Source organism: Mya arenaria, chromosome 3 (assembly GCF_026914265.1).
Source record: "Mya arenaria isolate MELC-2E11 chromosome 3, ASM2691426v1".
In the NCBI taxonomy this organism is placed as follows: domain Eukaryota; kingdom Metazoa; phylum Mollusca; class Bivalvia; order Myida; family Myidae; genus Mya; species Mya arenaria.
In genome coordinates, this window is record NC_069124.1 from 11,953,526 (window position 1) to 11,980,098 (window position 26,573).

Here is a 26,573-nt window from a genome sequence, read left to right on the forward strand (position 1 = left end):
ATTACAAGCAATATTTTAAGGTCGAGTTCAGTGATATTATCATTATATGGGTTTCACTAGAAAGACCACAATTTGAAGATGCATATCGTACTTACGTGCCATACAGTATATGATCTGCATTAATTCCGTTTCAAAGTCCTCTTGAGTATACGCAATTCGTAGCTTGTTTTTCAAAATAATTTATTTAGAAACAATGGGATGATTTTTAAATAGACTAGGCTTTATCAATTCAGAATCATTTGATAATGAGTGTAAAATGTAAAAGTACGGCTAATGTCAAACTGGAAAATACATGGCCTGCATGTACCAGGAAGGCAAGTGATGCTCTAAGGAATATCGGCATGAGCACATCTTAAGTCGGGGTTTGGTCTCTTTCGAAGAATATATTTGTATTTTTGTAAAATTTTAGTTTGAGATTATTAGAGATTCATATTCTGCCTACCACCCATTTGCTCGCTTGCCGTTCCTTAGTCCATAGTAAATTTTACATAATAGAAAATAAATTACACATTGACCGATGAGCTTTTACGATGGCACCATTTAAAAAAGCCGAACCTACATTTTTGGCTATTTCGGGGTTTTCATCTTTTTATTAACATATTTTAGTTTGCCGCCTTTTCTAAAAACACCGGACTTAACAGCCAATAGAAATTGAGTTTACTGGTCAGTAGAAGTTGCAGAAAAACCCGAACCTACATATTATTGTATATGACATTTTATATTGTTTTTTTGTATCTCCTGAAAAAGTACAAAATTGTAAGTTCGGCATTTTTAAATGGTGTCATCGTTTAGCTCCTTAAGCAAAAGAAACATCAGACGTTAGTTAAACTCCGGGGTAATTGAAAGAGTTAACAATTTAAACGTCAACAGCGTTATATTTACATTTATCAGTTTTGAAGATAACAATCTTAGTTTTCTCGACATTTGTTGTGAGTTTCGTGCAATCACAGTAACTTTGCCAATTATTTAATGGTTCCTTGTGGCCTTCTGCCGACAAAGTTCATCGATTGTGAGCACTGTGTTGGTTCCTTGCTGCATATTTAACTCGGTCAAGTAATCTCCCTTGAAATAATACGACATTTCTATAAAAGTAATCATACAATGTACATACATGTTTCAAACAAAGCATCATTTCTACGTACATTGAGCGTAACATAGCCAAAAATTACCATCGATACTTGATTTTATAAATGTTTCACAAATTCTGCTCCTTTCAATATTTTTGAAGTCAACAAAACAACAACATAGCTTCTGCTTCTAATTGTTCGAAAATAAATATAGTACTATAAATATTTTGAGACACGTTAGGCATCCGTGAGAACATCATATTTCTTAATCCATAACTTTAGCCTCTTGTTTTAAATAACTGCAAACAACTTCGCGAAGTATCTGATCAACGTAATACCCTAATCAATTCCATGCTTAAGCTAGTATGATGAGTGGAAATGCAATTACACGACTAAGATTGTTCTTATTGAGCTTTGTTATTTTAATAACAAAATATTCATATTTAATAATGATAATGATATTTCTTTTTCTAAATACTTGTGAAACCAATCAATATCGTTAACGAACCACTTTAGGCGTTATCTTTCAAAAGCAAAGATATTAATCATTCAGTTTTGAAGCACTCAAAACTTGTTCCCATTTGTTAAGAGCTGATGGTGGGTAGACTTTTGTACTAAAATAGTATCACTGTGGTAATTGTGTAAGGAGTAAGCGAAAAAGGATATAACAGTGAGTATTAATTTTGTGTATTGTGTTCAATCGGTTAACTCTGTTTATATCATAAATAAGATATGTTTGCATGACGTGACTTGTGCATGGTCTATTTATCTTCCTCTTTCGTTTTTAAAAGGGTAAAGCACTGAAAAATAATAAACCACGTATCCGAAAAGGAGCTCAAAAAGGTTGGCAAGGCAATGTAAAACGACCAAACACCGATACACGGAAGGCAGCTCCAAACACATTTATAGAATGTAGGTTAACAGTGTTTTGAATTTAACATAGCTGCTCTTATTCTTATTGATTCACACGTTAAATGTTTTAACAAGACAGAACTTTTGTTTCAGATATAGATTTGATACTCTTTGTGCCATTTAGAAGTTTGGGAGTGTTTGCTCTTTGGAAGTGCTGGCCATTTAAAGAGACAACAATCATAGATGACATAGGGGAAGCTTCAGGTAGGTTTTCTGGCAATTTACATGTTTTAAATGGAAAAATATATACATTTTGTTGTAACCAGGAAGTCATATTGTTTCAGGTTTACCTTTGCTAGCAAGGGTAACATTGATGTTATGGGGAGTTTTGAACTTTTTGCCTTTTGGAAACAATGGCCATCTAAAGGCGAAAGCAAGTTAGTATTATTACTTTTTCAGTTCTATTTCACACACTCTTCTGTTGGCAAGAATACACGTATGCATGTGTATACGTACATACAGTTTGCAAATAAACTTGAAAAGTGCGGGGTTAATAAATACCGCGAGACCATTGATGGTTAATTTGTAGCGCATTTAATTGGATGGCTAAAGTGATAACAATTTAATATGTACATGCATGGATGCTTTGCGCGAATGGTGGTTTTTGAGTTTATCTATACTCGCACTCGGGTAACGCCCATTCTGCGAGTGCACCTGTAAGATTGTTACCCTGGACCCCCGTTTAGCGTTCCTTCAGGAAGACGAATTGAAGATAGTGGTGCGGCGGAATCGAACCTGCGACCCCGGGATTGACAGTAAAATGTGTTACGTAATGATCGAAAAGGGTCGGCACTTGAATATAGAGCGTGAATTATTGTTTGTCTAAATATGTAAACGTCATTGAGGACAAATTTCACATGAATATGATTTGCCCCTTGTATTTAGATTTGAGAAATGAATATTTCAAATCTGAATTACAGAAATCCGTCCTGAAGCAATATTCTGCAGCATAATGTCAGGATACTATTAATACATTATTGTACTGATCGCAAAGTTTATTTGCAACGCTTTTGAAACAGGAGAACGGTTCACTCTTGCGCGCAGTGGTCAGAAATTGGCTCAGTGTGAGCATTATTTGATAAGCTTATAGAGAGCTGAATCTTTTACCTTCTGTACCCTGTGCGTAGGAGTGGGTTTTATAAACTTAACAAAGGCAGTTGATAGAACCACTTTTACCGTCTTAAACGTGTTTTATTTACCACACCATGTTAATATACGTATTTATACCGGATGCTGTTGTATGCAATAATGATGTACAAGCATATTTCACCAATATAACTTTTATCAAAACATTTGTGGAATGATTTTGCCAAAATAGAGAATAGTGTTTGATCATTACACATCATAGTTTGTTTATCACAGTATTGATTTTTTTATTTTGTTTAAAATTACATGTATGGATATCTGTATTTTCAGCCGGAAGCATCGCATTACAATATACTTTTATGTTATGTTATGTTATGTTATGTTATGTTATGTTATGTGTATATGTTATGTTATGTGTTATATGTTATGTTATGCTATGTAGTGTAATGTAATGTTATGTTATGTTATGTTATGTTATGTTATGTTATGTTATGTTATGTTATTTTATTTTATGTTATGTTATGTTATGTTATGTTATGTTATGTTATGTTATTATTTTATGTTATGTTATGTAATGCAATGTTATGTTATGTTATGTTATGTTATGTTATGTTATGTTATGTTATGTTATGTTATGTTATGCTACCACATGACCACGGATCCGCCACGCGCGTTTCGCGTGTATGAGCCCGTCTCGTAAGTAGTTGATTCCACGTGGTACCTATAATTACACGCCAAGTCGGTTTCTTTTATGTGTGAAATTGATCTCCAGGCTATAGTTTTGAACTTAAATTCACTTGATTGGAGCAGAGTTAAAGCCACGATTATTCAGTGTTTCAAAAACTTGAAAAAGCTAAGTTCGTTTGTTAAAAATTATAATGCATTTAACAACCGCGTCAAGAGTTGTTTAGCTTTCAAGGGACGTTTAACGTTTAAAGGATAACGCTGTAAGAGGATCATTTAAGGCATGAAACTCCATTCAAAATGGTACAGATAGGCCAGTCACTGTATATTTGTGTGTGCGTAATAATAAAAAAATAACTCAACTTAGCAAATTTTGACGTCATTTTTTTTAAAAAAAATCACAATGGTATAAGTGTATACTATTATTTTTACGTATCGGAATCGTTCAATAATAAATCGGGTAACATCTAAAATACACGCAAAACCTTTTTGGTGCCGTTAAAGTTCAACAAAACATGGATGTGTTTTCTAATGTGTCTTTTTCAGACCGGTTTTACCATTGACTCTCAAAGATGATGAAATGAGAAGTATAGAAGACAAAATGGCAGAACAGAAACGAAAGTTTGAACAAATGCTGGAGGGAAAGGATGCCCAAATTCGCGAAGGCCAGAAGAGGTTAAAGACTATGGAAGGACAGGTGATTGCCTTTCAAGAGTATCTTATACATAAAGATAACGACATAAGCGAACTACAGAAGGAGAACAATCAACTCGTTTCAAACCTTAATAGAACTGAACAAAATCTACTCGACACAAATAAGGAGCTATGTGACGTTCGAGACAAGAAAAACTACGCTGAAGCCAAAACAAAGCAAAGAGATAACCAGATTCACCAACTTAAGATGAAACAAACGGAATTGGTTTCAACACTTAAACAAACTGAACGAGAGAAAGCAAATTTTTATTACGATTTCCTAACAATAAGAAAACAGCTTCACGACACTGAGGAAAAGCTGATTGAAGTTCGAGAGCAGAAAAGGGAAGCGGAAGCAGAAAAGCATGATGTATTGCGAAGGTAAGCATTTTAATAATGTTTATTTATTCATACTTAGGTAGAGACGATAAAATCCCAATTTCCACTTCAGTCAAGATGAAGTTTGTGAGAGAGACCCGTTTTTCAATAATTCCAATGTTATATATGTATACTATATGATACATCGAAACCGTTGAGTAATAAATCAGGTAACATCTAAATACACGCAAAACCATTTGGTGTCGTTGAAGATCAATAAACCATAAATGTTTTCTAATGTAATTATTTCAGACCGTTGACTCCCAAAGATGTTGAAATGAAAAATATAGAAGTCAAGATGGCAGAACAGAAACGAAAGTTTGAACAAATGCTGGATGGAAAGGATACCCAAATTGAAGAAAGCCAGGAGATGTTAAATACTATGGAAGGACAGGTGATTGCCTTTCAACAGATAGTTACACAGAAAGATAACTACATAAGCGAACTAAAGAAGGAGAACAGTGAACTCCTTTCAAAACTAAAGCGATCTGAACAAAATTTACGCGACACAAATAAGGAGCTAAGTGACGTTCGAGACATAAAAAACGACGCTGAAGCCAAAACAAAGCAAAGAAATAACCAGATTCACCAACTTCATATGAAACAAAAGGAACTGGTTTCAACACTTGAGCAAACCGAAAGCGAGAGAAAAAACGTTTTTGATGATCTCCTTATAGCAAAAAAACAGCTTCACGACACTGAGGTAAAGCTGTTTGAAGTTCGAGAGCAGAAAAGGGATACAGAAGGCAAAATGCACGATGCACTGCTTAGGTAATGTTGTTACAATTTTTTCTATATACCTTCTCCACTCCGGATTTTCGAATAGATCTTTTCAGTCCTAAAACAGGTTCCCTTTGGTTTTAAACTTCACGAATTGTTTAATTTTAAGTATACGCAGTTTACCTGGAAATGTCCAAGAAATTATATTGGTATATGTTGAATTGTCATTAAACTGCAGTCTACAGTTCAAAGTGTTATAAACTTATATTAACTAGATGGGTGAGGTGGTGTCGGACATTTATTTTGACAAAAATCCAGACATCGTCCACCTCAGCGACGAATACAGACCAACGAAGCTGGCGGAGATGTTCAGTGAGCTTTATGACAACGAGTGGACAGCCGCTTACACGGTCATGGAAGACGAGCAGTTTCAAGATCGACACATGATAGACTGTCCACTTGACGTTGTCATGGTAATTATTTATCTTTGAAAAATCGTTTCTATTTGCTTATTAGGGTGCTTTTTTGCATTTAAAAATATGAAATATTTAGAATATTGGTTCAGGTCTCCAGTATAAACAATGCACAGGCATATACTAACAAAAACAATGCACAATTACAAACACAGTTCGCTTTAGACTATGAAGCATCTGAAGAAGGGTCGAAATTAAGTTCTGAATATTTTTTTCTTAATACTGTATTTCAGGAATCTTACGTTTTTTGCAAAAACGAGGTTGACAACAGCTGGAATGTTGTCTCGAAATGGTTTCTAGACGACGTAAGTTGAATTTCAATGAAATAGTAAGACATTTCGATATGTGTTTCATATGATGAAAAGATGATTGAAATATTCTTCTTGAAAATATGTTTACACAGTTGTGATCATAAAGTCGTAGTTTTTTTCCACACAAAGGGTTTACCAAAAGTGCAGCAAATGCGAAATGCGCTCAAATATGTAAGAAAAGCGATTGTTTTGAAGCTGCTTCCGGGAATTGAACAAGTAAATTAATATGTATACTTATGGAATGAAATAAAATTTAAATAAATGAGTATAACCTTTTTGAAATATTAATATAACAAAGTTGATGCAACTTTTATTCCTTTCAACTGTATCCTTTTGCATTACATGCGCTATTCAGTATAAATACGATTTATCATTTGTTTTCGATATCATATTAAATGCATTAAGTTTAAAAACGTGTTTTTGTTTTCGTCAGAAATACACGTCATACATAACAAGTATTTGTCGACATGAGCCTCTTAAAAAGCTGCTATCTCTTAAAGCTCACTTTGCTCATGATATGCAAACGATCCGGCGGTTTATCTTGAGTGTTCAGGATGGAAACCGATCAGAGACCGGCAAGAGGAACAAGAGGATTTACTGCAGAGCGCGAAACCCACCGTTGATGCAAACAATCTTAAACCAGCAACATCCCCTACAAATGATGACAATCAGACACATAAAAATCCCATTTACAAGAAAATCTTCAAAGAACAACACCTGAAATGAACAGAGAAGAGCTTGAAAAAGATAAGTACAAAGCGATAAACCATGGGCTTGGTGAAAATAAAGTAGATGCATATGACATAAATTAAAATGCCATTGCCATTATTTTTAGGCTTAAAATAATTGAACACTTTTTGTATCACTATTTGTTATCATGCCTATAAAAAAAAATTAATATACAAATACAATATTTTGAAAATAAACAGGATGGAAGTGTGTGTATGCTATTGTTTATGCCCTTATTTTATCAATACAAAAATGATTGTCAAAATATAGAAGACAGAAAACATTTTGTCCTGTTCTAACCCAAATATGTTCTTCTCCAGTTTCCCAAACAGCATTTATTAATGCATTGTATATTTTCCTTTAAGATAGTAAAAAAAAAAAAACCTAAAACATGCATGTAGGTGTATATCATTTTTTCATGTTTTATACAAACTCTCTCAAAGCTTCCATGACGTACAAAATAAACGAAATCCGATCAAATGCGGAAAAAGGTTATGAAACCACCACTATCTATTTGATATGCGTTTGGCTAATGCAGCTTTCTCTCATGCACTTAAACCTTAGAAAATCGGTTATTTTAAAAATCAAGCACAGTTAATTACATTCTTAAAGATAGTACATATGCTTTCTGTTGAAACGTTTTACGTGTTTAAGTTACGTTGAAAATTCCAAAGAATGCAGCAAACAGCTTTTTTAACATCGTTATCAAAGTTTGGTTGACAGAAAAACAAAACATTTTTCAAAAAATGTTATGGTTATCTTTAACCTTTAAAGTATTTGTTATATGATTGTACTGTAACTTACCCACCGTCGCTGTACGAATGTTTCTATCTACAGTGAATTTCTATGATTGTGGGGAACTGGGGTATTGCAGGACTCTGCTTCATACATGTCTAGCGGTTACATATTCGAAGGGACCCGCGTGATGTTTGGTTGACCATGTGCAAGCCACAATGGTACCAGGATATTCCTCCCGACACCACTCGGCGTCCCTGCGGTTCTATTGGCATTTTACACAATTTTAACTCATCGTAAGTGGCTTTTGAGTGCCTCGTATGTACATTATATGATATTCAAATCGGTTACTTTGAAAATCGTACGGGTGCGATTTTATTTTATTTTCATAGTTTTCGACCAAAAGTCGTACGGCATCCGTTAGATTGCTGCGGTGTCTATACGGTGTTTATGCGGTTCTACCAGTGGATATATCAATGACACACGAAGACGCCCCAAGGATAACGACAGTACTCTTTCAGCTCCCGTGAAATTAAGAAAATTGTGGTCCTTACGAGCGCGATCACAAAACACATACATCGACATTCATTTTTAGCAAGTAATTACTATACAGTTAGTTTAGACCCGACTGATAATACCTGTATGTAGTAAGCTTAACATACGACATTGGACATTCAAAAATGAAAGTCGTGCTGGCACGACAGTGGAAATTAGACATTCAAAAATGAGAGTAGCGCTGGCATGACATTTGACATTGGACATTTAAAAATGATAGTCGCGCTGGCACGACATTTTGACATTGGACATTCAAAAATCAAAGTCGTGCTGGCAAGACTTTGAACATAAGTCTTTCAAAATTGCCAGCACGACATTGGACGTTGATGGTTCAAAAATGGACGTCGTGCTGGCACGACATTGGACGTTCAAAAATGTTATTCGTGCTGGCACAACATTGTACATTCACAAATAAATGTCGTGCCAGCACAACTTTTGACATTGTATATTCAAAACTGAACGTCTTGCAAGCGCGACATTGGACATTAGACATTCAAAAATGAAAGTCGTGTTGGTACGACATTTGACATTGGACATTCAAAAATGAAAGTCGTGTTGGCACGACATTTGACATTGGATAGGTTCTAATATCCCGGCCAGCCCTTCATATCACAACTTTCCAAAAGCCAAATGTCCAATGTCCAATGTCGTGCCAGCACGACATTCATTTTTGAATGTCCAATGTCTGATGTAGTGCTAGCACGACCTCTCATTTTTGAATGTCCAATGTTAAATGTCGTGCCAGCACGACTTTCTTTTTGAATGTCCAATTTCCAATGTGGTATGTTTAGCTTTCTTCACACAGCTACTGATAATGATTTTCAACATAAGATAGTTAACATAATTACAACACTGTTATTATATCACATATCGACGATAGACCTCCATTGAACACAATTAAGCTTGTTAAAAGGGCACACTATATGTTGATGTAAAATATCTTTATTTAAATACATTATTATGTTTTAAACCCTAGTTAAAAACGCGCGAAAAAATCGCTTACATTTTTTATTTGTACACAAATCATGTATTTTTATCATTAAATTCCAATGAGTTGAACAGAACAGTTTCTAGATATGACAATAAAGAGCGTGAGAAGATGTCCAAGTATGGAGGTCATCTGGTAGTGGTCCTAGTTTCCCGGCCAGCCCATCATACCACAACTTTCCAAATGTTTCAGATTGAAGCACTGCGCAATAGTGAGCTTTTTGAAAGCCAACTGTCCAATGTCCAACATTGAAAAATAACAGCATTAAAAATATTAGGATGATTGGTTTGTTATTGGCAGCAGACAATCAAACAGTTCAATTTCAAAATAGATGTCTGGTAGGTTTTTCTTTGTCAAAGGTAGCGTTCATAATCCAGAAGAAGACCGTGATCGAAATATTCATCACCCGAGAAACGTCATTTTGATTTTTGACGTGGTACACACTACGACATTGGTCAGTAACACTAAAGACTGTTGACTGAAACTAAACACTTAAATAATCGTGCTAATATAAGACCAGAATATGCCCCTGCTTACTTCCCGAAAATAAAGCTCAATTTCAGGTGCGAAAAACAATAAAACACTAAACTTTTACGATAATAACGAACTTCAAAAAACCTAAGACGGGCAGGATGGCAGGAAGGACACCGACATTATCAACACAACTTAAATTGTTGCCAACGTTAAAAGCATAGAATGGCGCAAACACGCCACCGACAACCTTATATACCCAGCACGATAACCCCGTACCTTTACAATTTACTCACAAACCATTCGCAAATTTTGAAACGAAAAGGATTATATTTACTCACTTTAACGTGAGTAAACCAATTATTCACTTATTTAAAAAAAACACCGCAACACAAACAGTTTCTGGAAATGATACTTGTACTTACTGAAATCTGTTGACATATAAATTTGGAAACATATAACCATTTGGTTGAAAAGCGGCTGCGAAATATCCTTCATTCGATTTCATCTTGGCCTCATCAGCGCGATATTCAATATTGGTAGACCACAATTCGGAACGTCTGATACCGTACACAGACAAACCAATTTCCATTTACAAATTTGTCATGGCAAACCATAGCCAAACCAATTTCCATTTACGACCTTGAAAATGGAAACATACATGTGTTTATTTTAGGAATCGAAAACCTGATTGAAGCAAAAGCGTTCTAATCGGGCTCTAAACCGAGCGAAGCTCGGCAGAGCCCTATTAAGGCTACATTTAGCACTACTTTCTGTCAAAAGTGCAACCACTCTGAGTCTGAAAAACAGACGTAAAGTTGATGGAACCAGTAATTTTCTGTTCATAAACCATACTGAGTGCGTGCATGCCGGACACCAAAATTCCATCAGAGCGTGATGACACCGAATGACAACTGTCTTACGAAAGTGGAAACTACGAGATGCTAAATAGTGCCCCAGAAGTTATTAAAATAGTTCAAAAATGCTTAAAAACAATTACTATGAATACTTAAGGTAAACATACAAAGACAAATAAATCATATTTGTATAGATTGTCGGAGATATATATTTTGTTTTCACTTGTTTATTAATGATATTCACACGTATTGTTTACCATTCTAAACGAAGGTCACTGTTCTGACAGTTCATTCTCCAGTAGTTGTCATTTTAGATTTTACAATATCGATTCTATTTAAATGTTTGGCAATTATTGATCGGGTAAAAAGTGCGAAGAAATTATTCCTGTTGGATTACATATTTAATTACAACGATGGATTACACCGGAACACAAAGCAGAGCGTATCATGTACATGTAACAGCTATGATTATTTTGTAAAAAAACAACACTTTTCAGTAAATAATAAAATGAAAATATCAAGTTATAAACTAATGATATGCGGTTGAGCAGCTCAGAAATCGCTATGGCTGAGTGAGGTATTGTCACTGAAAAGATAGATGGGGTGTTATGAGCCATAACCATGGCTGAGTGAGATGTTTTAACTGAGATCAATACGCTGGTTGAGAGATTGAAACTAAAAAGATATACAGGAATTGTGTGACAGGAGAACTCTTGTGCAACACCACTTCTGTGTGACAGATTGTTATAAAATTAAGATGTTGGATGGGGAGGGTGTCGGAGAGGTATACCCTCCTGCCAAGCGAAACCCATGGCAGCGCCCTCCCTGGCGGAATGCGAGATTATGACTGAAAAGATTATTGGACAGTTGCGGACCGACACCATGGCTTTGTGAGTGACCGTGAATGTAAAGATTAAGAAGTAGGACGTGGAGGGCGCGGGAGGGCTAACTCCTCCTGATAAGCGAAACCCTGGCGGCAACCCCCTGGCGGAGTGCGAGATTATGACTGAAAAGATAAATGGACAGTTGCGGTCTGACACCATAGCTTTGTGAGTGATTATGATTGTAAAGATTAAGATGTTTGACGGGGAGAGTGCGGGAGGGATATCACCTCCTGCAAAGCGAAACACTTGCAGCGACCCCCCTTGCTGAGTGCGACACTATGACTGATAAGATAATTGGAAGGTTGCGGTTGGACACCATGACTTTTTGAGCGACCGTGACTGTTGCCGGGGGCCACAGATCGTGTAAAATATTGTAACAAAATAGTCTTTCCAGGGTGTGGGGAAGGCGACCCGTCACGCCAAACACCAACATGGCCGTGTTAGAGTTGCGGTACCCTTTCCATAAAACAACATGTCTTGATGAGAGAATGATTCTAAAATCCACTTACTTAACAGGTGCACCTGTATGTTATTAAAATGTGCACCTCTGTATTCTTTAATATGTGCTGGTTTTAAAACTTTAAAATGGAGGTGCACCTCTTTCATAAATACAACTGTACCTCTAAATTTAAAATGGAGGTGCACCTCTTTAATATATACAACTGCACATCTTTATTTACAAACATTACATTAATTGCAAACAAGTATTAAAACTTACTACACATGTGATGCAAAATGATGTTTCATTTATTGTGCATATGAGTTTAACTAATGAACAAGAAAACCATCTACTTTAACAATCACAGCAACACAACGAGATCCCTATCTAAACAAATATTGCTACTTTTCATTCATTCTTATTGTTAATCATTCATGAATATATTCATTTATTTGAAGTTTATACATTGAAAAAACTTAACATTTCTGAGGGCAAAATATATAAAAAGTGAGCAGGTTTCATTGAGATTATAACCTTTTCCCTTTATACATTAAAGAAAACACCTAAATACACTCAAAATGCCTTAAAGGGACTGAACACCAGATTAGCACTAAAAAGTGTTTTCTGTATCGAATCTCAGGACAATTGTTTAATAAAATGTTGTCAAAATGTTCAATCTGTGAGAGTGCAGCTTTAAAAACACTAATTTATTGTTAATTTCTATAGCCAGCCTGGTTGCTGAAGCCACAGAGGTATTTTCAAGGAAAAGTACCAATGCTGATCAAAACGTTGTCTTGTGATGGAATTCCATACCCGTTCTCGGCATGGTCTTTTTAGAAAGGAAAATCGTCTCCAAGTTAGAAAGAATTCTAAGTATGTCTGGTTTCAACGCTTTCAAAAAGCATCGACGTACTCAATTAGTAAAGATTAACTTTTGAGTTGTTAAAAAGTTATTGCAAAATGTCCAAAAGACTATACATTGTATCTAAAAAATATTGTCATGAAAATCTTTGAATTAATGAACTTTTCTGAACATTTATCACATTAATGCACCAGTGTAACCATAGACTCCCCAGGTCCGGGGGTATGCCGGGGAAAGCCGGGGAAAAAGGCCGTGTTTTTACCTTTCAGCTGTCCCCGCTCTGCTGGGTAAATGCGGTGGTTTGTTTTAGTGCAAACTATAGCGGGGAATGGGCCTTCTTAGGGTCCCTGGGGTGCGGGGGCATTTTAACATCAGTTTGTGCCCGCAGAGCGAGGATTTTACACGGGGTTGACTGTACCGAAAGTCAAAGTCCCCGCTATTCCCCGGACTTGGGGAGGAGTGGTGGCCGTGGTTACAATTGACTGGTGCATAATGACTACATAAAAGGTTGTGTATGCCTCAAATGAGTGTTTACAGGCGCTTTTCATACTTTAACAGTAGAAGAAGTGTCAAACATTGATTTTGTGTCTTGCTTGCAGATTAGCATGTGCCAATAAGCTGCAGTTTGCTGCGGCTTTTCGTCCTTGGCAGTAGTCCTGCAATCTGAGTCCAGGAGATGCAGCTCTGAATCCAATATTTCAGATGAATGAACATGTAAGTCAACTCTGTAGTACTTGTTTTTGTGTAAATGATTACAAAGAGTGAGATTTATAGCAAATCAGGTGTAAATAAGCAACATATAGACAATGGTAAAGTGCTGTACTCTTATTTTTTAGTCAAATCTAGCCTTCAAAACAGATACTAAGAGCGAAACAAAAATAAAACTGGGCATAATAATGCTATCGCTGCATTTTTTATATCATGTAGCCACCTCATGCATGAAAACACTAGCAGTTGTCATGAATCTTTAAGTGTTTTTTGCCATTTCCTTTGCTGTGCCATTTGTTCAGGAAGCAAATAATTTGGCATATAGTGGTGTTTAGACTGTCTATAAACACATGATCACTAAAAAAACATTGTTAAACTGAACAGTTCTGTTACCTTTGTACATCAGTGGACCAGAAAAAGCAAAAATTGGACTAGTTGAAGCATTTCAGTTTGGCTCTATGTCATTTTTTATATAAAAAGCTAAGCCGATTAAGTGGAAAAATCTTATTTTGTTTTGAAAAAAATCTTAATAGAGGAGGCAGGCAATTTTTGTGGTGCTGTTTTATAAACACCATTGAAAGCTAAAAGGAAAACTTTACTTGGTCAGATTATTCCAATGCATGAAGAAAAAATGGCTCTTCAAAAGTTTGCAGCTTACCATTTGATGGAAATGGCTATTTCTGCTTTTTATGAAAACACCACAGGTGCTTATACTCATTCTTTAAGCGTTTAATATATCATTGCCAAACTTTCAGTATGTGCATACAGCCTGAAATTGAGCTTTAGTAGTTTTGAAGTCTGTTTTTGCAAAATTATTTTATGCATAGACTGTTTTGAAGAGATAAGCCGGGTTAGTGTCTATATGAAACATATAGTTAAAATGACTGTGGTCTTAGGCCATATTTACATATTTTTAACAGCGGTGACTTCATTTGTTAGTGTGATAGCCTCTTCATCTGTGTCAATGTGAACAAATTGACCCTTGTGTATTACTTCAGTTAGATGTTAATCTGTTTCAGATCGGGATCCATCACTTCAGTACCGTATTCATTTGAAAGGTTTTATCCAGGATACCAGAGTGGCATCTGGGATTGAACACTTCAGTACCAATGTCACCAATAATGTTTTATCCAGGATACCATATTGGCATCTGGGAATGATCACTTCAGTACTGTATTCAGTACAGAGTGGCATCAAGGATTGATCTCTTCAGAACCATATCCACTAGTAATATTTTATCCAGGATACACGAGTGGCATCAGGGATTGATCACATCAGTACTGTATTCACCAGTAACGTTTTATCCAAGATACCAGAGTTGCCATATGGGACTGATCTCATCAGTACCCTATACCAGAGTGCATTATGTATTTTGGAATCGATGACTTCAGTACAGTAATCATCAAAAATATTTGAAATAAGAGACAAGAATTGCATATGCATCTCAAAGTGTTCTAAAACGAGCATCATAAACTATAATGAATATCCTTTTTATTTTAATTTACAAGTTAAGATGGTTGAATTTTATGAAAAAACTTCATTAAAACACTAGTGTTGTTTTTTGAAAGTGTTTGTAGAATATCTTTATTTCCTTTACTTGACAAATCTTTCTTATCATATTATAAATAATTGAAATTGTTTTTAAACATCTTGCAGAATTTTTTTTGTCAGTATCGTAGAATAAACATTTTGATGATTTTGTACCATATGATGGCATATCTTCTTTAGTTGATAAAGCAGGTCCTGATTCTATGATATTTCCAACTTCCATAGATATATGTTAAATTTGTAGATGTATATTAGCACAAAAAATCAAGTTATTGTATGCTCATTTTTGAGTCGTTTAAAATAATGTGAAATCGTTGTATATAATGCTTGAACTTACTGTGTTAGCCCAGGCACAGATTCAGCCCTGGGCTTCAGGGCTGAAGTCCATCCCCCCACCCCCTCAGCTTGACTCGAAGATTTGCTTAGGGGAGGGCTAGTCTTTTACTTGATTTGGTGGATTTGTCAATTTACTTGCAGAGTATTCCCTTATCACTAGATCAATACATTATGGTTTATTACAGTCAACTGGTCAGTAGGCAGTGGGCCGATTAACCCTTAACATAGGGGGTGGGCAATTAACTATGTCGTTCTGAACAATTAAGTGTATTGGCAAAGGATATACATTTTGTAATTTTAAACTGAATGAGCTAATGTAAGCATAAGTAAAGTACATTCTTGTTCTGATTATGTTGTGAACTTTTAAACTGCTTTATTGTGAATATAATTCTAGTTTACAACATATATCAATTTATATCAATAACTAATGTTTTGTTGAATAATCTATGTGCTTGTTTTTTTTAAAATGTTATAGATGTATTGTTGTTGAATGTTTATAATTTAGTTTAATGTCTTTTACTTTAAATAAGTAAATATTTTCATACTTTCTGCATACATTGTTATATTCAATGATCATCAGATGGAATGGTGCTAATAACATCAACTTTTCCGGGTTATTTGCAGAACCTTAAAGAGACTTACAGCAGATTTGCACCCAATTATTTTTTCTGTAACGAATCTCAGGACTATTATCTAATAGAATGTGTAACGCTTAGATCACAATTGTAAAAAAGTACTAAAATGTAAAACAAAATTGTGTCGGAGACTGGGTTCGAACCCGTGTCGCCAAAATTGCAATCTAGAGTCGTATCCACTGAACCACAGCGGCTTAATTTCTAGGGGTGACATATTTAAGCTATACACCTACCTCGGTAATATCAGGTGGTAACAGCGACTAGCCAATCACGCATAAGGAATGAATTATATCTGGTAGACATACCCAGTAATCTTTTTTAATGGAAAAATATGAAATAATGCTAAACTTAAATAAATTGTAAAATATGCGGTAGTTCAGTTATTAAGTTTCAATGCATTGTACACATCGATGCCAAGTTTATGTCAGTTTTCGACAATTTTCTCCTTTTTTTCGCTATTTTATTATACGGAGTACAGCTCCTTTAAAAATCTAATATATACACAATGCTGTTTTACATATAAAAATAGTTAAGTACATGTTGATTGTCATTGGTGGTATTTTTTTCTATGACGTCAAAGCTATCAATTATATCTAACGAGGGTAGGTCATTTTTATGGTAGTCAATTGCTTTGTCAGTGCATCTTATTATTTCCTGATATCTTCTGAATAAAGATAATTTAACTTTTTTTCGAAGCAGGAGATTTAACTGGAGTGTGGGCAGTTATATTGTTTACCTTCTAGAATGGCAATTTTATCGTGTTTTGACTGTTGCCTTTCTTTTACAGGGGATGTACATGAAACGGGTTTGGATAGAGAATATTTTTTATATATCTTCCATTTTATTGTTGTCATTCCTTCATCCATTGCATATATCCACCTCAGTTTGTTAACATGTGGTGAAATGTGCGTGGGCCGATTCCGTCTCCAACGGAATTGGATGGCCTTACCAAAACATGAATTTTACATTTTAAAATCGATCAAGTTGATATATAATAAATGTTGTATGCATGATCGTCACAGTTGAGATAGAAATTCAAACTATAAAATAAAAATAATCATGTTACCATAAAGAAGTTAAACATACCGTTTAAACATAGCTTTCTTTATAAAGCTAAGAAGAAGTTCATTCTCTTTTAACGCTTGTTTAATTTCTTAAATATAACCCATTATTAAGAAATACATACAAAACAAAAGCTCACGGCACACGAAGCATTTCATCGTTCTACAAATTTTGTCTTGTTAAAATTTTGGCCAAGCGGATTGCATTGTTAAAATACAAGCAAATCAAAAATATTTCAAACGTGTAGAAGCAGAAAATAGCATAATCTTTTATAGGCTTAAAAATATGTTCATATATTTTCTGTCAAAAAAATAAGTTGACATCACTTACTTGTTTTTACGGTTTTAACCCGTGGTGACCCATGTGAGAACCCCGCTGAAGTCACATGATTCCTCACCCTACGCTATCCTCACTATTCTACTTTAACCATGCTATAACCAAACTACCTAAGGCGATTAACCCTTGCGAAGATTTAGCGTTTGTTCCTTTGGCTCTTGTTTCCCTTACACTGCATGTGTTAGTCGTATGCGTATTAGAGCTTTCGTGCATCAGTGTATAACACTGACACACGGGACCCCGTTTAATGTCTTTCCCAGGAGATGATAAGTTTGCTTCGGTGATAAAGCGGTGAATCGAACATGCGACTCTTGAGAATAAGATCGGCTTTTAATTTTCCTTTAGTACATGAACACCTTCCAGGGCAATTTAAAGTCTATATGCATATGCAGCCTAGCTTAGATAAATAACTCTTGTTATGCCCTAGCGCATTTTTGCGGAATTCATTTCCCCTGCACCGCAAATCAAAACATCGGGAATGAGCTAATTTTAGATAATTATTGTGGATGCGATAATTGCCCCAAATCCCCTCCCAGTACACAAACACACACACTGGACTTCTCAAGTTACCTTTCTCAATGTTGTGTCTGAAAAGTGTTGGTATTTGGTAATTATCCCACCAAGTACTTTCTCGCATTGACTTTATATGATGTAAGCTGGTATAACAATTACCCCTTCCAGTGTACCAGTTCCTAAAAAAACATTAATTTATAGCTATTTTGAACCTGTCATGCATGATAATTTGGGCAGTGTCATGCTTTTCATGTATGATTATTTTCATATTTGTTTCCAGTTTTGATAGTTGTTTGAGATTCAACACAGAAAAAAACCCATGCTTTTCATGTATGATTATTTTCATATAATTTTGTTTCCCGTTTTGATAGTTGTTTGAGTTACCTTGAAATGTATACCTTGAATGTTTTGATTTATTCCTTTAAGTGAAGTTATAGCTATTAGTTCTTCCCAGATAGTTCCTGTTTATTTGTCTAAATCGTTTGACTCAGTGTTTGAGAAGATGCGTTATCTTTTGTGATAACTTTTGCGTTTTGGAGGTTTTGTTGTTGCTGTTGTTGTTTTGTTGTTGCTTTTTTTGTTGTTGTTCTTGTTTTTCTGTTTGTTTCTTTTTGGCACGGGGTGGGGTCGGTGGGTGCTCTGACTCATTCTCATTTTCACTATCCTTACCCCGATGCATACAGCTTGCTCTCGTTAAAGATGTACTTGGCTTATATTGTACTTGACCATCATTAATCGATAAATTTATTTTGATGATTGTGTAGTTTTTCAGTGGTGGTTGTTTTTGTGGTGTTTGTTATGCGAGGAATTGCGATCCGAACATACCCGATTGATGAACGCAATTGCCGAAAGGCAGTTCATTTAAGGAATGGAAGTTGAGGTGTAAATATACGTTTGTGTCTCTAGATCATGGTGTTTTGTTCCTTGCTTTTTGCCTCAGGGTGTAACAGCGTTTTTACCATGTCCCTTATCATTTAACAACCAGTCCAAACTATCTACGTAATAATTATTATTGACTTGTTGGTGTACCCTTTTTCACAAATGTTTTGTTATAAAGTTGTAGTTGTTTATTAATTTAGAGGCATTCAGCGGCATACACCTCAACGTCTTGCCATTCTTTTTGTTTATATGACTGGGTTTTGTAATGTGAGATATAGAAGCATGAGACAATTCACCATGCATACACAAAAGGTATTTCAATACGCTGCTATCTGACTAAAATCTAACCAGTCCTCATGCTTCAATGTTGTCCAATTTCCACACTTTCAAATTCATAAAGCGATTCTTTCAATAGCTTATTTTTAGTAAATGGTGGTAATTTTAGCCTATTTCTGTGTCTCCTATTTAAAGGAATTGATATTTATCAGAATCTGAATATGTCTTACCATGTGGTATGTGTGTGTATGTCTGTTTATATTGTGAGAGTCTGATTTATTTATCTGACGTGATGTGTGACCCTGCGTGCCGACATGCATCTTTAATTGCATTTTCTACTTATTGGATAATGTTAACCAATGAGCCTTTACTTGGTATGACTTCTTACGCTTCTCCTCAACTTTATCAGGAAAAATGTTGCCTTAACTTCAATAAGATGTCCGTGCGCTCAAGCTGAAGTTACGTGAGTCCTCATCCTACGCTACCCTCATTATGCTACTTTAACAATGCTAAAACCAAACTACCTAAGGCGATTAACCCTTGCAAAGATTTAGCGTATATTCCTTTGGCTTTTATCTCCCTTACACTGCATGATTGTGTTAGTCGTATGCGTATTAGAGCTTTCGTGCACGAGTGTATAACACTGGCACACGGGACCCCGTTTAACGTCTCTCCCGGGAGATGATTAGTTTGCTTTAGTGGTGAGGCATGAATCAAACATGCGACTGTTGAGAAAAAGATCGGCTTTTTAATTTTCCTTTAGTACAATGACACCATTCAGAGCCATTCAAAGTATATATGCATATGCAACCTTGCTAAGATGAATAACTCTTGCTTTGCTCTAGCGTATTTTTGCGGGTTTCATTTCCCCTTCACCGCAAATCAATACACCGAGAATAAGCTAATTTTAGATATTTTTTGTGAATGCGATGATTGACCCCGCCCCCCACCCACACACAATCGCGCGTACTTGCAAGCACCGCCAACTGAGGACATGAAACATTTCACATCCAAATGAGGACACCATTTTCCAGGGTGTTATTTTGTAAAATAATTACGGCAATGTGTTAAGCGGACTTAAAGCTATCTGGGTAGAGGTTTAAATACGTAAACATTTTTTAACAAATCACCGCCAACCAGGGACATTGACACACCCGAAAAAGGCGTACGAAACACCTTCAACCAAGGACATTCTGCCTCCGACCTCCAAATGAGGACAATTTATTATCAGGCAAATTTGAAGAAAAAACAAAGCGGTTGTTCGGGAAACGTTATACGTCAACCTGTACATTGTGTGATTTGACTATAAACCCTCATTTAAGAAAAACATATAATCGGACAATGAAGAACCCAACGGGGGTCACACCGATCTCATTGGTTCATTTGTTTAACATTCTGCATGGCGTTATTTAACAGATTCCGTTTGTCATTCTTACATGTTTGCTTCATTGATCCACATATATCCCTCGATATTCTTTGTTTACGACAAATAACAACTTCTAAATCCCAGAATCTGTTCAGGATGCACATTATCAAGTATGTCCATTCTAGATGGACCTTCGATTTAATCGATTTCATTATTCTGTCAAAGTCGACATTGTTTCTACGTTGTGTTTCTTTTCACTGGTCCATGGGACTTGTTTCGTGGTCGTTGGAGCGCTAGATTGCGGAGTTGGAGTCATGGACGTTGAAACGCAGGCTCGCGGGCTTGGAGTCGTGGTAGTTCCGGCGCTGGGTCGCGTGACGAGAGACGTAGTCGTTTGAGCGCTAGGTTGGGGTTAGAGTCAGAGTCGTTGCAGCGCTGGGATGTTTGATTAGAGACGTGGTCATTAGAGTGCTAGGTCGCGGGATAGGAGTCAATGTCGTTGAAACGATGGGCTTGTGATGAGAGACGTGTTCGTTAGAGCGCTAGGTCGCGGGAATGGAGTCATGGTTGTTGAAACGCTGAGTCGTGTGATGAGAGACGTGGTCGTTAGAGCGCTAGGTCGTGGGAATGGAGTCATGGTAGCTGAAATGCTGGGTCGTGCATTGAGAAACGTGGTCGTTAGAGCGCTAGGTCGCGGGAATGAAGTCATGGTTGTTGAAACGCTGAGTCGTGTGATGAGAGACGTGGTCGTTAGAGCACAAGGTCGCGGGAATGGAGTCATGGTCGTTGAAACGCTGGGTCGTGCATTTAGAGACGTGGTCGTTGGAGCGCTAGGACACCGGAATGGGGTCATGGTTGTTGAAACGCCGGTTTGTGTGATTGGAGACGTGGTCGTTAGAGCGCTAGGTTGCGAAATTGGAGTCATGGTCGTTGAAACACTGGATCGTGTAATGAGAGACGTGGTCGTTGGAACGCTAGGGCGTGGGAATGGGGTCATGGTCGTTGAAATGCTAGGTCGTGTGAACAAAGACATTGTCTTTAAAACATAAGTTCGCGGGATTGGAGTCATGGACGTTGAAACGCCGGGTCGTGTGATGAGAGACGTTGTCGTTGGAGCGCTAGGATCCGGAAATGTAGTCATGGTCGTGGAAACGTTTGGTCGTGTGATAAGAGACGTTGTTGTTGGAGCGCTTGGTTGCTGTCAATCTACAAGATAACACTGGGCGAACACTTATTCTTAGTAAATCAATTAGGTACTTGACCAGATAAGGCGTTGTAAGTATGTAAATCAAACAGTTCAATGGACTTTCGCTAGATTTCGCTTATGTTTATTTTTATTTAATCAAGTTCTGCCCGTAATCATTATCTGCATTATGACTAGGAACTGCCATAATGCTATCACTACATGTGTAGTGGTTAATGAACTTAGTAAGATGAGATAGAAGTGACTGCACTTCCCAGTCAATTTATATGAACATTTGAAGAAACAGAGTGATCCGTGACAAGAGATCCGTGTGCGAAGCATGCAACCGCTTGGTTCTTTAAAGCACCGGCACTTTCCTTTGTATCACCAGAACAAGATACAATAATGTTTATTTGTAATACACGTGTATAAACAAATGAGCTATTTCCGACACGTATAGCATCATAATAAGCAATATCATAAAAAAGTGCACAGCGGGAAAGAAATACAAGATATTAAATTTAATGCCGAAAATAGAACGACACAAAGGCAATCATAAAATTGATTCCTAAATAGTGGGTGATTAGGAATTGATTCACACAAATAAAAACATTATAATTTTGGGCCACGGCATAAGAATAGCTAGCATAAATATAGCCGTGATCCATGACAACTTTATAAATAGTCTTATATATGGTTTACTTCGCCAGCATTTTACGATTTTGAATAATATATTTCCTTAACTTTTTTTCTTAATTTCGAAAATAAATTTGGATAAAATAAATAGGACCATGCGATATTCATTGGAAAAACTTTGTCGCCAAAGACTATGATATCTACGGTCATTTTCAAACTTGCATATTTTAAAGCATTTTAATACTGTACTTTGATAGCTGTATTGGTAGGGTATTTTTCTTATGAATTTTGTTTTCTTTTTCATAAGCCGAATTTCAATGAATAAAGTTTTTTTTCAATATATCTATAGAGTCGTAAATTACCCAATAGGTTCGTGTTTTACCCTATACAATTATTCTCACCATTACCAAATAAGTTTACGGTCGGAACGCTCGAACAAAATTTAACAATGAATTAAGAAATAATTAAAATTATACAGGATCCCCGAAAGGGCCGTGTTTTCCGTAAACAAATATCATAGGGCCTTACTTAGGCCCATTTTACACTAGTTTACAATCGGAACACCCTTACCATCTCCCCCATAAAACAAATGTGTTCCAATTGATTACTGTGAAAGGTTATGTTGCACGAAATTTTTGATGATTGGATTATAATGTTATTAATTAGGTGAAATCATATTGGCCTAGTTATTTGTCTGAGGTTAGATGTATTTGCCTGAGCCCTTTCGGGCTCAGGCAAATACAGCTGACCGAGGACAAATAACTGGGCCAATATGAAATCACCTAATTAATAAGTATTTTATTAATTAACTATTACCATTTTGGTTAAAAACATTCTTATAACTTATATTTAGTCCACAGTGAAGCCGTATATATCCCTTATTCATTCATGGTGTCTGCTTTTCTAGACTTGACTTTGCTGATTTTGACATGCATCCTTAAAGTGACATTGCACATACTTAAGAATAAACCACTGTACATTGTAAGGAAGAATGTCTTTTCGTCTTAATTTCGTAAATCGTTTGCCAAAAACGCCAACGTTTCACCTTCGTCGTCCATTTTGTCGGTGTATAAAATCGTAATAGTCGTAAAATCCACAAACGGGTTAAATACAACTGTAATATCAAAGCGTACAAGGTGGTGCAATCATTCAATAGGTTCAAGTATTCCAAATAGGTTTATACAAAGCACAAACTTTTCAAAACAGTCGGAAAACGTAAAACAAAATGCCTACCTTTAAAAATAATTTCCGGCATATTTCTCATATTAGACGAGTTCCGACAGCCAATGAAAATGGCCCATTTCTAAATTCCTATATTAGCTGAGTTTTTTAGCCAATCAAAACGGAGGACACTCATATTAGACGAGTTTTGTTGATATTGGCCGAGTTTGGTTGATATTGAGCGAGTTCTGGCATATATTGTCTTCAATTGTCTGGTATTGGTACCGCAATTGTCTCTGTATCTCGCCAAATTACGTAATAGTTGATTAATAATATACCATATTTATCGAGTACCGCGATTGATATTTGTTTATATACGAAGTCGATACATGTGTATTTATTGCAAATATTAACACCATTATAATAACTTAAAAAGTATAACTTTTAGGTAGACAAACAAGCTCTGTCTCCGGTCACCTGCCTTAAAGTGACACTCAAAATCAACTCATACCCATGTATGACAAACATACATTTTAAGCGATAAACCTTTAACTACTTACTAAATAATACATATATGGAAAGAATAACTTACTGATAGCATGATTGTTATCGTGTTTTTAATGGCTAAAAACGCAAAAATATTAAATAATTGGTGAATGCTAAAAGATGTTCTGTGATTTACAATAGTCGTATCAGGTAGGAATACCGTGTTTTCTGCATCCTTCTTTAAAATTTAACTCGGTATCCTTCATAAGAACCATTGTTTTGACATGTATTCATCCTTTTTGGTGTTTTTAAACAATCGTATTAGTTACGGTATATATTACATGGGTATAAGAGTGCATCTTCAAAAAAGGGTAGGTTTGACGGCAAATCTTTTTTCAAGTTATTATTTTTATTACCAAAATTTACCCTTTGTGACCCAAAACCATAGATTATGTGCTTCAAAACATCAGAAATTCCAGCATTAGAATCTTTGACATTATCTAAAGCCTAAAGTACTTCAGTGTCCTACTTATGGTGAAACCAAGCATAAATGTATAATGAAACTATGTACAATCCTCCAATGTATATCAGCGTCATGGCAAAGGGTTACTTTATTTAATGGAGCGATATCTTGGTAATTCATCGTCAGGGTGCATGTAATGTAAATTCATACATATAATTATGTATGATTATTTAAATAATGCAAATTAATAACCATTTCTCTCATTATAATAGCAGGGTTGCTGACCCTTTAATACTAAGAAATATCAGCCTCGACTATAGGCAGAGAAATTACCCATTTTTTACTTTCAAAAATCCATTGTTCGAGGGCTCTACACTTATTCGAAAAATCATGTAATGTTTGTACGAGATTTTCTTAGTTTGTTCAGGCGTATAGGAGCTGGAATCACAGGGGCCGTGGACGCGGCCCCAATATTCTAGCTAGTAACGACTATCGATTTAAAAAAATAAATGTTTTTCAAATGAAGCTACGCGCATATAGATTAATACCAGTCTGACACGATATTGAATATACAGGTCACCATGGCATTGTTACTCTAATTGATTAAAATGTATTTAATGTGTGTGATTTATTCATTTGTGACTATTTGTAACTGTTTGTCCCAACTCACCCTTACCAAAAACAAACACCGTTTATGCTGACGAGACTAGTTTATTTGTGGCAACAACAGATACAAGGGGGTGGCAACAACAAAAATCCAAACACAAGAGTGTACTACAACTATTATTAACTTCTTTGCGTGTATATAAAACTATACTAGCATTTTTACGTATTTTCATATATAACGTTATAACGTTATATGTACACTAGTATACATATATCACCCCCAAATTGAGCATGTCACAATCCTATCGAAAAACATATGTTTCTGAATCAGTAACGTATGTAAAAAGATAAGATCGAATATCATTCTCTGGGATATTGGCCACCCAGGAAAAACCTCGCTTATCTTTTTTAAATGTGCCCGAACAGCAGTCTCGGTAGAAATGATCAACGCCCACTTAACCCGCCTAACTACGTCAGTTCCCGCGCTTTATAGCGCCACCTACAAAACTGACCAAACCAGACTAGTTTATAGATCTATTAGCAAATTTAGAAGAGAATTTTATATTTTCGTGATTCTATATTACATATTATTACCATTTCATAATTTGAATGATTTTGTTATCAATAATTTCTTGTCTAATGAATCCTTTATATAACCGTCATTTGCCTGGACGGTTTTCCATCTACCGTGCCTCTTTATACATCTATCAGATATACCATCCGCGTTTGCTGCGGATGTCGCACCGCTAGCTCGCAAAGTATGCGTACCCAGCTTCAAATCTGGTGCTACCATTGATAATTTTTAAACAATACATTCCCATGCGCTTGTGTAACTGATCTCTTTGTTTTTAGTTATTAATCGAAATGAGCCTTTTGATTTTAAGACGGGTTTGAATGAAAATTCATCTGAAGTTTCATCAAGTCCTGCCAAATTCATATAACGTTGTAACAAGATATATGGACAAGCGATTGTGCCACATTTAGCTTTCAAAAACTCCCTTCCCTCCTTATAAATGTCAGTTTTACTTAATCTTATCTTGAGCACTATATGATCAGTTTGAAAATTCACGTCCGAACAAAGGAGGTTGCTCATTTCGTTATAACGCAAAAATCCAGCATAGCACAGTAATATCATAGCTAAATCTCTTACATTTGTTAGTGACATGTCTTTCTCAATTGAAGTACACAAATCTATGAGCATTGTGGAATCTACAACATCTTTCTTATTCTTTGGTTTAGAACGTAGTCTTTTTGCGGCATCACATAAATGTTTCACAAAACCGCTAACCGTAGGATCTGCCAATCCGCGTATAGAATGAATCCATTTAATGGCATAAATTGCCGAAGAAATGGCACTGTAAGATTTTCCATTATCAAGCATATGAGATATGTACATTGCCACTGACATAGCATTCGCTGGTCGGCATGACAAATGCATTGAATCACAAAACTTTCAAAACTTTTGAAATAACCACTAAACTTCTCCGTTGTAGTAGGCGTCCTCGATTGTAAAACATAGCGTGCCATCTTTCCAG

The 26,573-nt window shown here is 35.9% G+C and overlaps 2 protein-coding genes and 1 long non-coding RNA gene across 3 annotated transcripts; all 3 read left to right on the forward strand.

The window, feature by feature from the left end:
• Window positions 1-969: 969 nt before the first annotated feature.
• Window positions 970-4,496, forward strand: LOC128225671 (uncharacterized). Its single transcript, XM_052935580.1, has 5 exons — window positions 970-1,020; window positions 1,859-1,979; window positions 2,073-2,183; window positions 2,264-2,356; window positions 4,296-4,496. The coding sequence occupies exons 1-5, from the start codon at window positions 970-972 to the stop codon at window positions 4,310-4,312; spliced, it is 393 nt and encodes a 130-aa protein (XP_052791540.1). The 3' UTR covers window positions 4,313-4,496.
• Window positions 4,497-5,092: 596 nt separating this feature from the next.
• On the forward strand, window positions 5,093-6,007 carry LOC128228146 (myosin-11-like). Its single transcript, XM_052939296.1, has 2 exons — window positions 5,093-5,591; window positions 5,816-6,007. Exons 1-2 carry the CDS (start codon window positions 5,098-5,100, stop codon window positions 5,985-5,987), a joined length of 666 nt encoding a protein of 221 aa, XP_052795256.1. The 5' UTR covers window positions 5,093-5,097; the 3' UTR covers window positions 5,988-6,007.
• A 5,199-nt stretch (window positions 6,008-11,206) lies between these two features.
• On the forward strand, window positions 11,207-16,343 carry LOC128228150 (uncharacterized). The gene is made up of 4 exons (XR_008259892.1): window positions 11,207-11,708; window positions 12,709-12,855; window positions 13,444-13,558; window positions 14,572-16,343. It is a non-coding gene; the product is annotated as an uncharacterized LOC128228150 (long non-coding RNA).
• The last annotated feature ends 10,230 nt before the right edge of the window (window positions 16,344-26,573 follow it).

What these genes read in the sequence shown, in the direction of transcription:
- LOC128228146 (XM_052939296.1), top strand. Translation starts at nt 5,098, where the DNA reads ATGAAAAATATAGAAGTCAAGATGGCAGAACAGAAACGAAAGTTTGAA. An exon ending in ATGCACGATGCACTGCTTAG is followed by an intron (nt 5,592 to 5,815) that starts GTAATGTTGTTA and finishes TATATTAACTAG; the next exon opens with ATGGGTGAGGTGGTGTCGGA.
- LOC128225671 (XM_052935580.1), top strand. Translation starts at nt 970, where the DNA reads ATGGTTCCTTGTGGCCTTCTGCCGACAAAGTTCATCGATTGTGAGCAC. An exon ending in TCATCGATTGTGAGCACTGT is followed by an intron (nt 1,021 to 1,858) that starts GTTGGTTCCTTG and finishes CGTTTTTAAAAG; the next exon opens with GGTAAAGCACTGAAAAATAA. An exon ending in TGACATAGGGGAAGCTTCAG is followed by an intron (nt 2,184 to 2,263) that starts GTAGGTTTTCTG and finishes ATATTGTTTCAG; the next exon opens with GTTTACCTTTGCTAGCAAGG.